Source organism: Carettochelys insculpta, chromosome 2, assembly GCF_033958435.1.
Source record: "Carettochelys insculpta isolate YL-2023 chromosome 2, ASM3395843v1, whole genome shotgun sequence".
Lineage (NCBI taxonomy): Eukaryota > Metazoa > Chordata > Testudines > Carettochelyidae > Carettochelys > Carettochelys insculpta.
Window position 1 is genome coordinate 238,549,808 of NC_134138.1, and position 17,507 is coordinate 238,567,314.

General features: G+C 46.4%; 1 protein-coding gene across 1 annotated transcript in view; it reads left to right on the forward strand.

Moving 5' to 3' along the window:
- Window positions 1-1,680: 1,680 nt before the first annotated feature.
- Window positions 1,681-17,507, forward strand: part of ABCB1 (ATP binding cassette subfamily B member 1) — a 160,011-nt gene continuing 144,184 nt past the window's right edge. Inside the window, exons 1-2 of the mRNA XM_074985502.1 lie at window positions 1,681-2,168; window positions 7,257-7,392. Of these exons, the coding sequence (XP_074841603.1) occupies window positions 1,681-2,168; window positions 7,257-7,392 (624 nt within the window). The remainder of the gene's footprint in view (window positions 2,169-7,256; window positions 7,393-17,507) is intronic.

Below are 17,507 nucleotides of genomic sequence, written 5' to 3' on the forward strand. Positions count from 1 at the left end.
CACATTCCTCGCGAGTCGCAATTCCAGTTGCGCTTTAACCTTCCTGATAACCGCCCTACATTCTCGAGCTATATGTTTATACCCCTCCCTAGACATTTGTCCCAGTTTCCACTTTTTGTAAGCTCCCTTTTTGTGCCTAAGTTTTCCAAGGATTTCCCCATTAAGCCAGTCTGGTCTCCTACCATATTTACTTCTCTTGCCGTGCATCGGGACAGTTTCTTTCTGCGCCTTCAATAGGGCTTCCTTAAAATACTGCCAGTTTTCCTGGGCTCCTTCTCCCTTCATGGTAGCATCCCAGGGGATTCTGCCCATCAGGTTCCTGAAGGAGTCAAAATCTGCTTTTCTGAAGTCCAAGGTGTGTAATTTGCTGCTCTCTTCTCTTCCTTTGGTCAGGATCCTGAAGCCTACCATCTCATGATCACTGCTTCCTAGGTCGTCCCCCACCTCTGCCTTCCCTATTAGTTCCTCCCTGTTTGTAAGCAGCAGGTTGAGCCGCACACAACCTCTGGTTGGGTCCTTCGGCACTTGTGTCAAGAAGTGATCCCCAACATTCTCCAGAAATTTCCTGGACTGCTTGTGTACCGCTGCATTGGTTTCCCAGCAGATGTAAGGGTAATTGAAGTCCGCCATGATGACAAGAGCCCGCGATCTGGAAACTTCTCTCAGTTGCCTAAAAAAAGCCTCATCTACCTCATCATCCTAATTTGGCGGCCTCTAGTAGACACCAACCACCACATCTCCAGTGCTGCCTACACCACTAAGCTTGACCCATAGATTCTCAACAGGCTTTTCTCCCTCTATGTACTGGAGTTCCAAGAAATCGTAGTGCTCTCTTACATACAGTGCAAGTCCTCCTCCTTTTCTCCCTGAACAGTTTATACCCTTTCATGGCAGTGCTCCAGTCATGCGAGTCATCCCACCAAGTCTCTGTTATTCCAATCAAGGCATAGTTCTTGGACTGAGCCAGGGCTTCTAATTCCTCCTGCTTGTTACACCTTAGATAACCAGTCAATCTCCCCTCCCTCACTCCTTGAACCAAGGTTCCACTTTTGTTGGACATTCCTCTTTGCATTTCTTCCCAGCCTCCAAGTTCCTTTCTACCCACAGGGTTTCGGTCACCTTCCCCCAGCAATCCTAGTTTAAAGCTCTCCTCACTAAGTCTGCAAGCCAACTTGTGAAAATGCTCCTTCCTCTCTTGGTTAGGTGGACCCCATCTTTTCCCAATATTCCTTGTGCCCGGAACAGTGTCCCATGATCCAAGAATCCAAAACCCTCTCTCTGAAACCACCTGCGTAACCATGCATTTACTTCCTCAATTCGACGGTCCCTGCCTAACCCTTTCCCTTTAACAAGAAGGGTAGACGAGAACACCACTTGTGCTCCAAATTCTTTGACCCTTCTTCCCAGCGCCACATAATCCGCAGTAACTCGCTCAAGTTCATTCTTGGCCGTATTGTTAGTTCCCACATGCAGAAGTAGTAAGGGGTAGTATTCCGAAGGCTTGAGCAATTTTGTAAGGCTCTCAGTCACATCCTGAATTCAAGCTCCAGCTGTCTTCTCTTGAAAGTGCTGAGCCTTCCCAGGATAGCCAGCACAAGCACAGAATGCTTTTGTTTGAAGCTGCTGCACACAAGCGACCCAGAGCCTCCCCAACAATCATTGCTTAGTTTTCCCAGAAGAATGACGAGTGAGGCTAAGGGTGTTAGTGAAATGGTCTCTGACACACCTACAAAGGCCAAGACCAAGAAAACGGGCCCGTTAATAGCACTGGGATATGAAGTAGAACTGGGAAGTAGAACAGTTCCAGACTGCTCAAAGTCAGCACTGATGGTCTCTGTACTGCAAGGGTCAGCACCGACAGCCCTGTGTACAGCGGCACTGTCTGCTCCAAAGCTGACTGCAGCACTAACAAGGGCACCAGCTTGTGCAGCACCGACTGCCATGGCACTGGCTGTAATGGCACTTGGCCATGAATCATTGGCACTGAGTGTACCAGTGCCAGCTATCATGCAATCTACCATGGAACCAACTAAAGGACCAGCACCAGATGAAGACTCCAAGCATACCAAAGCCAAGTCTAAATATAAGCACAGGCACACTCCTGAGCCTTCCCCGCACCACTTGTTGTCGCCGCCTATCTCCATCACTTCGCAGCTATCTCTGGGATGGTATTTGATCCCATCACCATTCCTATGTCCCTCATCACCTTACCACAGATTGATGTCACCTTCACCATTCTTAAAGCCACAATCTCCTTCTTTGTACGAGGTTGAGTCAGAGCGGCACTGGGGTAGCCACCCTTCCATCTCACCACCTCCATATAGGTGTTCACAATCCTATTCCTCACATGGACATGGTTATAGGTACCACTCGCTCTACAGATGCTACGTGCCTGTGAGGCATCATTACTGCTGTGCTAGATTCCGAGACTATGATGCACATTATCGTCAGGGTCGGGACATGCATGCATGACAAGAGTCACCAGAGAAATACTCCATGGCGTCCTGGTCACCCAGCCTGTCTCCAGTACCTCTGCCACCATTGGACCCTCAGCTTCCATCCCCTCTCCCTCAGTCAGGGAAGAGGAGGCTTGCTTCTTGGACACTGATGTGCCTCATAGACCACCTACTCCAACTGATGCTTCTTCATGTTCACCAGATGAGGCGGTCATTCCTGGTGATGCGTCTACCCATGATGATCTCAAGGAATTTCAAGATCTGTTCTGAAGAGTAGCCAGTACACAGAGTGTTAAACTGGCAGAAATTCAAGATAGGAAACAAGGACTTTCAAAGAACTTGAGACCCCCGGTTTCCTCAAAGACTGCCATCCATCTAGGAGAGGCTATCACGGAAGTAGCTGACAATATATGGCAGATACCAGCCTCTGCTCCTGTTACCAGTAAAAGGGCAGATAAGAAATACTTTGTCCCTTCCACAGGTATGGAGTACTTGTTCTCCCATTCTTAGCCAAACTTGCTGGTGGTGGAGTCTTCTCAGCAGAGAGCTAAAGTACCACAGTATAAGTCCACTGACAAGGACTCTAAACATCCTGACTGTTTCAGTCGAAAAATTTACTTCTTCACATTACTGCTATGGATGGCCAATTATACGGTGCATTTGTCCAAGCACAACTTTGATAACTACTCCAAGCTGATGTCCTTGGTGGAGTACTTACTAGACTCGAAAAAGCCCTTGTTAGAAGCCATCATCCAGGAAGTCTATGCTGCTTTCAGGACTTGTGTCCCTGTTGCCCTTGATGTGGCTGATGACAGTGGCTCTATCTACAGCCTCAGCTATACTTGTGAGAAGGGCATCTTGACTGCACACTTCGGGCATCCCCAAAGAGCTCCAATGCAAAGTATAGGTCCTGCCCTTTGACAAAAGCTTTTTGCCGAATCTATGGATACAGTGCTACACGCAAGCAAGGACTCCCATACTACCCTGAGAACTTTGGGTACGTACAACCCGCCATTCAGACAGAGATGGTTAGGTCCGTATCAAAGTAGATACTCCCAACTGTTTCAAAGGCAATACCAACAGAGGCATTACTATCAATCTAGGCCTCCTCAGAGACGACCAAGTGGTAGGAACAACCAGCATCATGACCAACAGCAAAAACGAGCCAGAGAGCAAGTTTGATGTTGTTGAGAGCCACATTCCCACCAAGACGATAACCACATCTCCTTCCCCAAAGTTGTTCCATCACCGCCTACAGCCATACTTCAATCAATGGTCTCAAATAATAATAGGCAGATGGGTTTTGGAAATAGTGTCTTTGGGTTACGTTATCCCTCTTCAGGCTGTCCCACCCACCACCACCCCTACCCTATCCCTCTTCGGGGACCCCTTATGGGAGTATGCTTCAACAAGAGGTGGATCACATCCTCACCGTAGGGGCAGTAGAACCCAGTACTGGATGAGTTCAGAGGGAGAGGCTTCTATTCCTGATACTTCCTCACCCAAAAGAAGTTGAGCGGGGGGCTGGTAGACCCATACTGAACCTTCAAAATTTGAACCATCACCTGCGAAAACAGTGTTTCAAGATGGTGATGTTGCCCTCCATAATTCCTGTGATTGGTTTGCGGCTGTCGACCTACAAGACACCTACTTTCATATAACCATCCATCCCACTGTCAGACTATTTCTGTGGTTCGTGGTAGGTGAGGAACACTTCCAGTCCTTCAGCCTTGCCATGGCCCCCAGAGTACTCTCCAAGATCCTTGCAGTGGTTGCGATGCACCTTCGATGGCTTGATGTTGTCATCTTCCCGTATCTGGATCACTGTCTTATCAAGGGGGCATCTCAAGCAGAAGTTGCCACTATGATACAGCTTACAAAAGCCACCTTTCTCTTGTTGGGCATCACATAAACGACCATAAATCAACTCAGGAGCCCAAGCAAAGCATAGAGTTTATCAGTGCATGACAAGACTGCCTTACAGCTTGGGCGTACCTTCCACTCCAGTGTTACCGTACTATTCAAGACATCGTTCACAACCGTATTTGCTCTCATCCATCAGACAGAGACAAACACCTACAAGACCTTTACCAAGCTTTCCTCAAACTACAATACCCACCTAAGGAAGTGAGGAAACAGATTGATAGAGCCGGATGGGTATGCAGAAGCCACCTGCTACAAGACAGGCCTCTCAAGGAAAACAAGAGACCACCACTGACCATCACATACAGCCCCCAGCTAAGGCCTCTCTAGCGCATCATCAGTGATCTGCAACCCATCCTGAACAATGGTCTTTCACTCCCACAGATCTTGGGAGGCAGGCCTGTCCTCGCCTACAGACAGCCCGCCAACCTTAAACAAATCCTGACCAGCCACTACAAATCACAAACCAGTGGCTCTAGGCCTGGAACCAGCCCCTGCAATGGTCCTCACTGCCAACTCTGCTCACATATCTACACCAGTGACATCATCACAGGACCTAACATCAACCATACTATCAGGTGCTCCTTCACCTGCACATCTACTAATATAATATATGTCATCATGCCCCACTGCAATTTACATTGGCCAAACTGGACAATCTCTACGTAAAAGGAATAAATGGACATACATCAGACATGAGGAATGGTAACGTACAGAAGCGTGTGCGGGAACACTTCAATCTTCCTGGACACTCAGTAGCAGATTTAAGGGTGGCAGTCCTGAAACAAATTTCAAAAATCAAATGGAGAGAGAAATCTCTGAGCTGCAATTTATTTGCAAATTTGACTCCATTAACCAAGGATTAAACAGAGACTGGGAGTGGCTTGCAGCTTACAAAAACAGCTTCTCTGCCCTGGGTAGATGGCCTGTAGTAGACTCCTAGCAGGACATCACCCTTGTTTTTTCCCCTCTTAGTCTAACCGAGAGACTCTCAACACATCCATCTCCTACATCCATCTCCACTTCTGTCCAAGTGAGTACATTTTTAATATATAAGGCAACACCTCACCGCTTTCTTTCCTGTCTATCCTTCCTAAGCAGGCTGTACCCTTCAATACCAACATTCCAATCATGTGTATTATCCCACCAACTTTCCGTGATGCCAACGATGTCATAGTTGTATTTATTTGTTAGCACTTCCAGTTCTTCCTGCTTATTACCCATACTTCTTGCATTTGTATACAGGCATCTAAGGTATTGATTTGATCTTGCTTCCCTGTTTTGCCCTGACCCTCTTTTTACTCTGACATTGTTGCCCATGCTGCATCCCATTTCTGACGCATCTCCCAGGTTTCCATGTTCTCCACTTACCTGTGGGCTTTGCTCCCCTGCCCCCGTCGAACCTAGTTTGAAGCCCTTCTCACTAGGTTAGCCAGTCTATGTCCAAATAAGGTCTTTCCCCTCCTCAAAAGGTGAACGCCATATCTGCCTAGCAGTCTTTCCTGGAATAGCATCCCGTGGTCAAGGAAGCCAAAGCCTTCCTGGCTACACCATCTTTGAAGCCAGGCATTCACCTCTAGGATGCATCTGTCTCTGCCTGGGCCCCTACCACTGACAGGCAGGATTGAGGAGAATACCACCTGTGTCCCAAACTCCCTGACCTGTGCCCCCAGAGCCCTGAAGTCACTCTTGACCTGCTCAGCGTCACACCTCGCAGTATCATTAGTGCCCACATGGATGAGAAGCATGGGATAGTAGTCAGAGGGCCGGATAATCCTCAACAACGCCTCTGTAACGCCTTGGATATGGGCCCCTGACAGGCAGCGTACCTCCTGAGATGAAATGTCAGGCCGACAGATGGGTGCCTCCATCCCCCTCAGAATAGAGTCCCCGACCACCATTACTCTATATTTCCTCCTCGCAGTGGTGGCAGCAGACTTTCCAGCGTTGGGGGTACAAGGATTCTCCTCTGTTGTACGGGGTGATTCTTTGTCTCCTGTATCAAGTACAGCATAATGGTTTCCTAGTACCATGGTGGGTGGGTTCTGAGCAGGGGTGGAACACTGCCTACTGCCAGAAGTAACAAGCTGCCAGTGTCCACTTTGATCTCTCCTCCTCCACCAGTGGTTTGTCAGCTGTCCTGTGTACTGGGACAGTTACCTCAGCTGTCTCCACATGAATACTATCCAGGAACTGCTCATGGAGTTCTCAACCTGGCTACCCCCTCCTGTAGCTCTCCCACCTGCTGCTTGAGAGATTCCACCAGTAGGCACCTTTTGCACTGGATGGTCCCCCCAGCCTGGATATCAGAGAGTGGGAATCGCAAGCCACAGTCCCTGCAAAGCCACACCAGCATCTGGATAGAGGCATCCATAGTCAGGCAGCCTGTCTGGCTACAGGCACAGGTGGAGGAGACAGTAATAGTGCTGGCACAGGTGTTGCGGGTCTTCCTAACCATCTTAGGCCTCCCTCTCCCAAACTCCCTCTTAAACTCCCCTGTCTGCAGCTCCCTGTCTGCTTCGCTCCTCAGTTGCCCTTGCCTCTGGCTTTTAAACCTACTGGCCTGGGTGAGGCTCTCCCCACTGTGAGTCACACAGGGGAAGGCTTATCAAGGGAAAAAGGTCAGGCGCGCAGTCCCAACTGCTTCAGAAACTGAAACTCACTCACCTGAAATCAAAATGGCAGTTCAAATTCAAAGTTAAGCGCACACACTCACTCACCCCAAAAGCCAGCACTCTCACCAAGTAGCTTCTGCATCAGCAGGATCACTTGCTCTCCCTCTTAAACTCCCATGTCTGCAACTTCCTGTCCTCTTCGCTCCCAAAGTCTAGAGCTTTTACCTCCAAGAACCATTTTGCTTTATTCTTTCATTTAAAGGTGCTGTAAAGAATGCAAGAAACTCCCTGGCCTTCCTCCAATTCAGTCACAGGAGAAAAAATCATTTCTAGTGCCCATTGATCACCTGGACCCACAGTATTTGTCAGGCCAGGTTCCAGTTCCTAATTTGAGTAGGGTAGGTTGCTGGAACTGAACCAAAATGCTCTCTATGTAGTGTATTCGCCAAGATAAAATCTGGGTCACATATCCCATCTCCCAAACAGCATCCCTCTTTCCTCAATAGGCAATGGTGTCAGAGGTTCCCAGGAGGAGGAGCTACCATTATCCCTTTGTGAATGTCTCCTTCTATTGATACTGGGGCAGTCCCCTTTTCACTGCTGGCCCCATCAGTTTCCCCCTACCCACTGAAGTGAGTAAATTCATTAGAGTTTAGAGCAGGTGAGGGCAAAATACAACCAATGGAGCAGATCAAGCCTGCCAAGCCACCAGATCCATCCCACTGTCCATCTGGAGCCTCCTGTCTTCCACATGCTTGTATGACGTTCAAAGCAGGCAGCTATGAGGGCCATGCACTTTGAGTGATGTGAGCCCTTGGAAGGGGAGGGTCTTTGCACATTGCCCCCACCACTGTCTTGCAGCTCACACTGGCCATTAACCAAGCAGCGCACTAAGTCCTCCCTCCTTGCCCAGAACACACATGGCCCCTGCAGCCAGCTACTTTGAGAAGCAGATGAGTGCAGAAGGCAGGGAGTCTAGCCAGAGCCTCCTGCTAGTCTGCTGGCTAGGAACCAACTAGGTGAATGCGTCTTGGCCAGGGTCTGCCCCTTTCATTTTAAAAAGGTGTTTGTGTTTTAATTGCTGACCAAAGTTTGTAATATTTTCTGTTTTCTTTTGTTACTGTAATAACTTGTACAAAAAAAGAAAAGCCAGAAAGCACCTACAATAAATGTACCCAAACCCCACCAGTTTTCAAGTTAGTGTCAGTTTTTCCCCCCCTATGATTAACAAACCATAGGTATAAAAAAAGAATACTACAACACCACTTCTCCCAGTCATAATATCTGGCTCCTGGAGTGGAAGGCTATGATTCTGACAGCTTTGATTGCTACAAAGAGAGATTGTAATAAGATGTGTCCTTGTGTTACCCCTTCTCCCTCCCCATCCCCACCGACGCTATTAGATCCTAACAGTGCCTGGTATTCCTTTTTTCATTCAGTTATGGTTGTGCACTCTGTGTTTCCTAAATAAAAATGCATGATTTCATAAAAGTAGAGTCAATTGTATCAATTGTTTTGGGGAGGCATTGGTTTACAGGGCAGTACCTTTCCAAGAGGAGGCGTATTTGGTAATGAGCAAGACACATAACTATGATATCATTGTCTGGTCATTCATGGAACAGGTTTTAAAGTGTCTCTGATGTGCTTGATGTGCTCTCCATATTGCCGTGGTGTCTGACTGCTCATAATTGGCTACCAGGCAATCTGCCTTGACCCTCCACTCTTCCAGAAACTTCCCTTCCTTTCACAGATATTGAGTGCGTCTACAGTAGCCGGCTACTTCGAAGTAGCCAGCACAACGTCGAAACAGCACGCATCCCGTTTACACATGCCATGTGCTATTTTGACATTGAAATCGACGTTAGGCGGCTAGACATCGAAATCGCTATTCCCATCCAAAGATGGGAATAGCACCCTACTTCGATGTTGAATGTCGAAGTAGGGCGTGTGTAGATGATCCGCATCCCACTACTTCGAAATAGTGGGGTCCTCCATGGAAGCCATCAGCTGAGGGGTTGAGAGATGTGCTGTCCAGCCCCTGTGGGGCTCTATGGTCACCGTGCACAGCAGCCCTTAGCCCAGGGCTTCTGGCTGCTGCTGCAGCTGGGGGTCCATGCTGCGTTCACAGGGTCTGCAACCGGTTATCAGTTCTGTGGATCTCCTGCTGTGCAGGACGAGTGTGTCTGGGAGGGTGTGAGCCGATGCCCAGGTGCCAGCTAAAGATATGGTGGGCAAAGCGGGGTGATGCCACACCAGCAGCTATGCTAAGCAGCCAGGGCAGGCTGGGTTCTTTGGTTTGTGTTTAGTTCGGGTACAGCAGCAAGAGGAAAATTACACTTAGAGAGGCTTGAACAGTTACTCTTTATACAAAGATGGAAACAATGTAACTAAGACAAGTGATTAAAGTACCACAATTGTGAATTTTTGTTTATAACTTTACTAACAGTTAATAGGAAACCGCTGGCAGCGATTTTACAACAGAAGCGGCTGCCGCGTGTAAAAGGGGGTTTTAAACTGACCGCTCAATTTATGAATGAAACCAAGATGGCTGCCGAGAGAGTGACAGGATGATGATTTTTCTCGTGGTTACTAATGTTTACAGAAGGTAATTGCTGACCGCAGCTTGCCAATTAAGGTAAGGTAAGGAGCCCCTGTGGTTTGATAGACAAGATAATAATTTTCTACAGTTCTATGTAAAAGATAGTGGAGGATCGCAGTGTTCTAATAGATCAAAGGGGTAAACGCGTTTTAAAGATCAGGTAAGGGCTTCCCGCGGTTTGAGTGACAGGCTAATGGTTTTAGCAGTTTATAGCCCAAAACAGCTCGTACCCGCGGTTTTTAAAGGGGAAAACAACACAATTTAACTTAAGAAAAGTTTTAGACAAACTAGCTAGCTTAAACTGATACAAGGCTCTCTCTGTCTCTCCCAGTGGGGGGGAGAGGAAGAAAAGGCCAAATGGGGGGTTCGTGTCTGGCTACAGAGGGGTCCTTTAAGGGAGCGGCTTGGGGCTTTGCTGGCCCCTTATTTTGACGGGGTGCACTTGTGTGTGTGGATGCTTATCATTTCCGTCCAGGGCGGCTTCTTTCGACGTTCTCTGTCGCTACTTCAACGTTGAACGTCGACGGCACCAACCCTGGAGGACGTGTAGACAATACGCATCGAAGTAGCCTATTTCGACGTTCTTACGTTGAAATGGGCTACTTTGACGTAGTGTGCTAGTGTAGACATAGCCATTATGTAGCACACACCAAGCAACAGCAATGGAAACGTTGCTTTCACTGAAGTCTAACCAAGTCAATAAACTTTGCCAGCATCCTTCTAAATGGCCAAAGACACATTCTACCACCATTCCGCACTTGCGCAGTCTGAATTTGAACTGCTCCTTACTGCTGTCCAGGCTTACTTTGTACCCCTTGTATGAGTCATGGAGGAGAGGGGTTGGCTTGGTCTCCCAGGATAGCTATGGGCATTTCAACATCCCCAGTGGTTATTTTCTGGTCTGAAAAAGAAAAAAAACAAGTTCCATCTTTCAGCTCTCTGTACAGACCGGCGTTCCTAAAGATGTGCGCATCATGCACCTTTCCCTATCGTCCCCTTGTGGTGTGTCTATTCTTTGGCAATGTGGTCTGTCAGAACAAGTGTCATTCTGGTTTTGCTGTGCTTCAGGCTGGTGGAAAGCAATTCACAAAATTCCGTAACAGTGGCCTTATGCATGGGGTTCTACCAGTCTGTTCTTTTTTCCTGGGGCCACACTCATTGTTCTATTATATCACCATGTTCAACTGCAGGCAGCACAGGCCAATCGATCCATTCAATGTGTTCTTGCATATCGGTGTGCATGGCCTCCTTTCGTTCTTCCTCACATATGCTACTTCTGTCTCGGCTCTGGACAAACCTCAGGATAATTCACAAGGTGTTTGCAATGCTTGCCACAGGAGTTTGCAGCAGAGCACCCATGCTTGCCATGCTATGGCATCTGCCTGGATAACGAGGGAAAAAAGGGCTGTGAAATGATTATTTGCCATTGCTTTCATGCATGAAGGGGGAGAGGAGACAAATGCATCATGGGAGGCTGATAACATATATCCAGAACCATCCACGACAATGTTTTGTCCCATCAGGCATTGGTGGCTTGACCGAGAATCAAATGGGTGGCAGGAGCTGTGGGATGATTATCTACAGTGCGTTGCTGTTAGAGTTGATATTAGCAGTGTTAGTGGGAACGCAGTCCATAGACCATATGTACTTAATGAGGACATGCACCTTCAACTTTACAAAATCAGATGCTAAAAACTGACCTCAATAAATTTGACCTACTTTCACATTGTAGACTGGGGTAGGTAATAAGTGGCTGCCAGATGCTTTATTTACACGCGTCTCTGCAAATACAGCCACTGGCAGCTCCCACTGGCTGCAGATCACTCTTCCCAGCCAATGGGAGTTGCTGGAAGTGGCACAGATCAGAAAACCTCTTCCCACAGCTCCCATTGACCAGGAACAGCAATCTGTGGCCAATGGGAGTTGTGAGCAGCCATGCCTTCAGACATGCAGGCAAATAAACCATCTGGCATCTCACCAAACAATAGGAATTCACAGGGCAACCACCTCAAGAAATATGTTGCAGCCATTGAAATCCCAGATGCGAGCAGCCAGAGTAATGGATGTCTAGGATAGTCCATAAGGAGTTTCAGTGGAAAAGAGGGAGAAGGAAGATGAGTGACAGTAGGTTAAATATTAAGTGAATAAAAGAAAATTAAGAGGAGGTAGGAAGGAGGGCTAAGAACATAAGAATGGCCATACTGGGTCAGACCAAAGGTCCATCCAGCCCAGTATCCCGTCTGCCGACAGTGGCCAATGCCAGGTGCCCCAGAGAAGGAGAACAGAAGACAATGATCAAGTGATTTATCTCCTGCCATCCATCTCCTGCTCTTGTACTGAAGGCTAGGGCACCATACTTTACCCCTGGCTAACAGCGATTTGTGGACCCAACCTGCAAAAAATTTATCGAGCTCTTTTTAAAACCCTAATAGAGTCCTGGCCTTCACAGCTCTCCGGCAAGGAGTTCCACAGGTTGACCGTGCGCTGTGTGAAGAAAAATTTCCTTTTATTAGTTTTGAACCTACTACCCATTAATTTCATTTGGTGTCCCCGAGTTCTTGTATTATGGGAAAAGGTAAATAATTTTTCTATATTCACTTTCTCCACACCATTTATGATTTTATATACCTCTATCATATTGCCCCTCAATCGCCTCTTTTCCAGACTGAAAAGTCCCAGTCTCTCTAGCCTCTCCCCATATGGGACCCGTTCCAAACCCCTAATCATCTTAGTCGCTCTTTTCTGAACCTTTTCTAATGCCAATATACATTTTGAGGTGAGGAGACCACATCTGCACGCAGTACTCAAGATGTGGGCGTACCATAGTTTTATATAGGGGAAGTATGATATCTTTTGTCTTATTATCTATCCCTTTTTTAATAATTCCTAACATCCTATTTGCTTTACTAACTGCTGCTGCACACTGCGTGGATGTCTTCAGAGAACTATCCACTATAACTCCAAGATCCCTTTCCTGATCTGTCGTAGCTAAATTTGACCCCAACATGTTGTACGTGTAATTTGGGTTATTTTTTCCAATGTGCATTACCTTACACTTACCCACATTAAATTTCATTTGCCATTTTGCTGCCCAATCACTCAGTTTGCTGAGATCTTTTTGTAGTTCTTCACAATCCCTTTTGGTTTTGACTGTCCTGAACAACTTGGTGTCATCTGCAAACTTTGCAACCTCACTGCTTACCTCATTTTCTAGATCATTGATGAACAAGTTGAACAGGATCGGTCCCAGGACTGACCCCTGGGGAACACCACTAGTTACCTCTCTCCATTGTGAAAATTTACCATTTATTCCAACCCTTTGTTTTCTGTCTTTTAACCAATTCCCGATCCATGAAAGGATCTTTCCTCCTATCCCATGACCACCTAATTTACATAAAAGCCTTTGGTGTCGGACTGTGTCAAAGGCTTTCTGGAAATCTAGGTATATTTTATGTCCACTGGGTGCCCCTTGTCCGCATGTTTATTAACCCCTTCAAAGAATTCTAATAGATTAGTTAGACACAACTTCCCTCTGCAGAAACCATGCTGACTTTTGCCCAACAATTTGTGCTCTTCTACGTGCCTTGCAATTTTATTCTTTACTATTGTTTCTACTAATTTGCCTGGTACTGATGTTAGACTTATCGGTCTATAATTGCCAGCGTCTCCTCTAGAGCCTTTTTTAAATATTGGCGTTATATTGGCCGTCTTCCAGTCATTGGGTACCGAAGCGGATTTAAAGGATAGGTTACAAACCACTGTTAATAACTCCACAATTTCACATTTGAGTTCTTTCAGAGCCCTTGGGTGAATACCGTCTGGTCCTGGAGACTTGTTACTATTCAGCTTGTCAATTAACTCCAAAACCTCCTCTAATGTCACTTCAATCTGGGAGAATTCCTCAGATTTGTCACCTAAAAAGGCTGGCTCAGATTTAGGAACCTCTGTAACATCCTCAGCTGTGAAGACTGAAGCAAAGAAATCATTTAATCGCTCTGCAATGGCACTGTCTTCCTTGATCGCTCCTTTTATATCTTTATCGTCCAAGGGCCCCACTGCTTTTTTTGCGGGCTTCCTGCTTCTAATGTATTTAAAAAACATTTTACTATCATTTTTTGAATTTTTGGCTAGCTGTTCCTCAAAATTTTTTTTGGCTTTTCTTACTACATTATAGCCGTGTCTACACGTGCACGCTACTTCGAAGTAGCGGCACTAACTTCGAAATAGCGCCCGTCACGGCTACACGTGTTGGGCGCTATTTCGATGTTAACATTGACATTAGGCGGCGAGACGTCGAAGCCGCTAACCTCATGAGGGGATGGGAATAGCGCCCTACTTCGAAGTTGAACGTCGAAGTAGGGCACGTGTAGACGATCCACGTCCCTCAACATCGAAATAGCGGGATCCGCCATGGTGGCCATCAGCTGAGGGGTTGAGAGACTCTCTCTCTCCCGCCCCTGCGGGGCTCTATGGTCACCGTGTGCAGCAGCCCTTAGCCCAGGGCTTCTGGCTGCTGCTGCTGCAGCTGGGGATCCATGCTGCATGCACAGGGTCTGCAACCAGTTGTCGGCTCTGTGGATCTTGTGTTGTTTAGTGCAACTGTGTCTGGGAGGGGCCCTTTAAGGGAGCGGCTTGCTGTTGAGTCCGCCCTGTGACCCTGTCTGCAGCTGTTCCTGGCACCCTTATTTCGATGTGTGCTACTTTGGCGTGTAGACGTTCCCTCGCAGCGCCTATTTCGATGTGGTGCTGCGCAACGTCGATGTTGAACGTCGACGTTGCCAGCCCCGGAGGACGTGTAGATGTTATTCATCGAAATAGCCTATTGCGATGTCGCTACATCAAAATAAGCTACTTCGATGTAGGCTTCACGTGTAGATGTAGCTTATGACACCTAATTTGGGAGTGTTTGTGTTCCTTTCTATTTTCCTCACTAGGATTTGACTTCCACTTTTTAAAAGCTGCCCTTTCTCTCTCACTGCCTTTTTAACATGGCTGTAAAGCCATGGTGGTTCTTTGTTAGGTCTCTTACTGTGTTTTTTTATTTGGGGTATACATTTAAGTTGGGCCTCTAGTATGGTGTCTTTAAACAGTTTCCATGCAGCTTCCAGGGATTTTAGTTTAGTTACTCTACATTTTAGTTTCTGTTTAACTAGCTTCCTCATTTTAGTGTAATTCCCCTTTTTGAAATTAAATGCCAGAGTGTTTGACCGCTGCGGTGTTCTTCCCAACACAGGAATATTAAAAGTTGTTATATTGTGGTCACTATTTCCAAGCGGTCCAGTAACAGTTACCTCTTGGACCAGATCCTGCGTTCCAGTCAGGACAAGATCGAGAATTGACTCTCCCCTTGTGGGTTCCTGTACTAGCTGCTCCAAGAAGCAGTTATTTAAGGCATCAAGAAATTTAATCTCTGAATCCTGTCCTGAGGTGACATGTACCCAATCAATATGGGGATAATTGAAATCTCCTATTACTGTGTTTTTTTATTTTGATAGCCTCTCTAATCTCCCTTAACATTTCAGCATCACTATCACTGTCCTGGTTAGGTGGTCGGTAATATATTCCTAATGCCATATTCATATTAGAGGAATGAATTGTTATCCATAATGACTCTATGGAACATTTTGATTCCTTTAGGATTTTTGCTTTATTTGATTCTATATTATCCTTCACATATAGTACCACTCCGCCACCTGCACGACCTGTTCTGTCTTTCCGATATAATTTATATCCCGGTATGATAGTGTCCCACTGATTGTCCTCATTCCACCATGTTTCTGTGATGCCTATTATGTCAACTTCCTCCTGTGATATGAGGTACTCCAGTTCACCCATCTTATTAGACAGACTCCTAGCATTTGTGTAAAAGCACTTTAAAAAACTACCACTATTTATGTCTGCCTTTCACAGACGCATTGGATTTTTTTATATGCGATTGTTTCACATCTGATCTTGCCCATATATTATTTCCCACGTTCCCTATGTGACTAACTTCTAGGGAATCCCTATCTACAGAGCCTCGTGTAAGAGAAGTCTCCGTCCGATCGAGGTGCTCCCCCGCACCAATCGGCTTTCCCCCACCTCTTAGTTTAAAAACTGCTCTACAACCTTTTTAATGTTTAATGCCAGCAGTCTGGATCCACCTTGATTTAGGTGGAGCCCATCATTCCTGTATAGGCTCCCCCTACCCCAAAAGTGTCCCCATTTCCTAATAAATCTAAACCCCTCTTCCCTACACCATTGTCTCATCCACGCATTGAGACTCTGAAGTTCTGCCTGTCTACCTGGCCCTGCGCGTGGAACTGGAAGCATTTCAGAGAATGCCACCATAGATGTTCTGGATTTCAGTCTCTTTCCTAGTAACCTAAATTTGGCCTCCAGAACATCTCTTCTACCCTTCCCTATGTCATTGGTACCGACATGTACCACGACCACCAGCTCCTCCCCAGCACTGCCCATAAGTCTGTCTAGATGCCTCGAGAGATCCGCAACCTTCGCACCAGGCAGGCAAGTCACCATACGGTTCTCCCGGTCATCACAAACTCAACTACCTATATTTCTAATGATCAAATCCCCCACTACTAAAACCTGCTTCTTCCTAACAGCTGGCGCTTCCTCCCCCGGAGAAGTATCCTCAGTGCGAGAGGATACAATAGCACCCTCTGGAAGGAGGGTTCCAACTATGGGATGGTTTCCCTCTGCTGCCATTGACTGCTCTCCTTCCCTGGGCCTTTCATCCTCCGTAACAGCATCAGGACTGTCAGATTGGAGGTGGGACAGCCCTACTATGTCCCGGAAAGTCTCATCAACAAACACCTCTGCCTTCCTTAGCTCCTCCAGTTCAGCCACCCTGGCCTCCAAAGCACACACTCGGTCTCTGAGGGCCAGGAGCTCCTTGCATCGAGCGCACACGTACGCCACCCGCCCACAGGGTAGGTAAGAAAAGACAAAGATGTGAGAAAGCAACATGGCTGAGGCAAAAGTGGATGTATGTTTCCTTTCTGCCCTAAGCTGAAAGCAGAATACATGACATGTTCCTGACTCTACAGCTGCAAAAAAGGAGAAATAAGTGTGTGGGTGTATTGGTGCGTATGAGTGTATGAACATTCTTGAATACATTTTAAATAACATTTAAATACATTTTAAATAACATTTCCCAAGCTAAAATACACATACAACTGATGTCACAGTCCCACAGAAAAGTCATATCTAGGAAGGATGATAGAAAAATAGTAGTGGTGGGAAGCAAGAAGAAACAGCCCCACCACCTACTATAATCCAACTGTAAAAGGCTATAGGAATTGAAATGCTGCTCTCATTGCAAGGTATGTCATCTTATGTTTACCATCTGAAATTTAAAATGGACACACAACCAGTATATTGTTCTTAAATTTACTATAGTAAGACATGACAATCATCTTCAAATCACAAGATCAATGAAGGAAAAAAGAAAAGCCACAAAACCCATTATTAAAAGTGGTGTCAAGAGACCCAGAGTGAAAGAGCTGACTCACCTGTTTGAAAGGCAAGCTCATCGCCCATATTATTCCAGTGATAGGATAGATGCCTCTGGAACTGGACTGGTCCACGTTCATGCTTGATAGATATGAGATGGTAAGTGGCTCACAAATCCTTCTGGTTTTATTTTTATTCTAATAGTTTAATTTACTGAGCTATCTGTTAATTCTCTTGTAATTAGCTACCTAAGGGTTTGTCTGCACTGGGGTATTTCTTCCATAAGAACCCCTTTCTTACATAAGAAAACACTTTGCAACTACACAACTGAGCCTGCTATTACTGAATAACAGGACATCTACCTCCGAATAGTAACTCCATCAAAACAAAGGACTTTCACCAGCTCCCTCCCTTTCAGTTCCTCAATTGAACCAGTGTGTACAAAGCGGAGCTACTTAC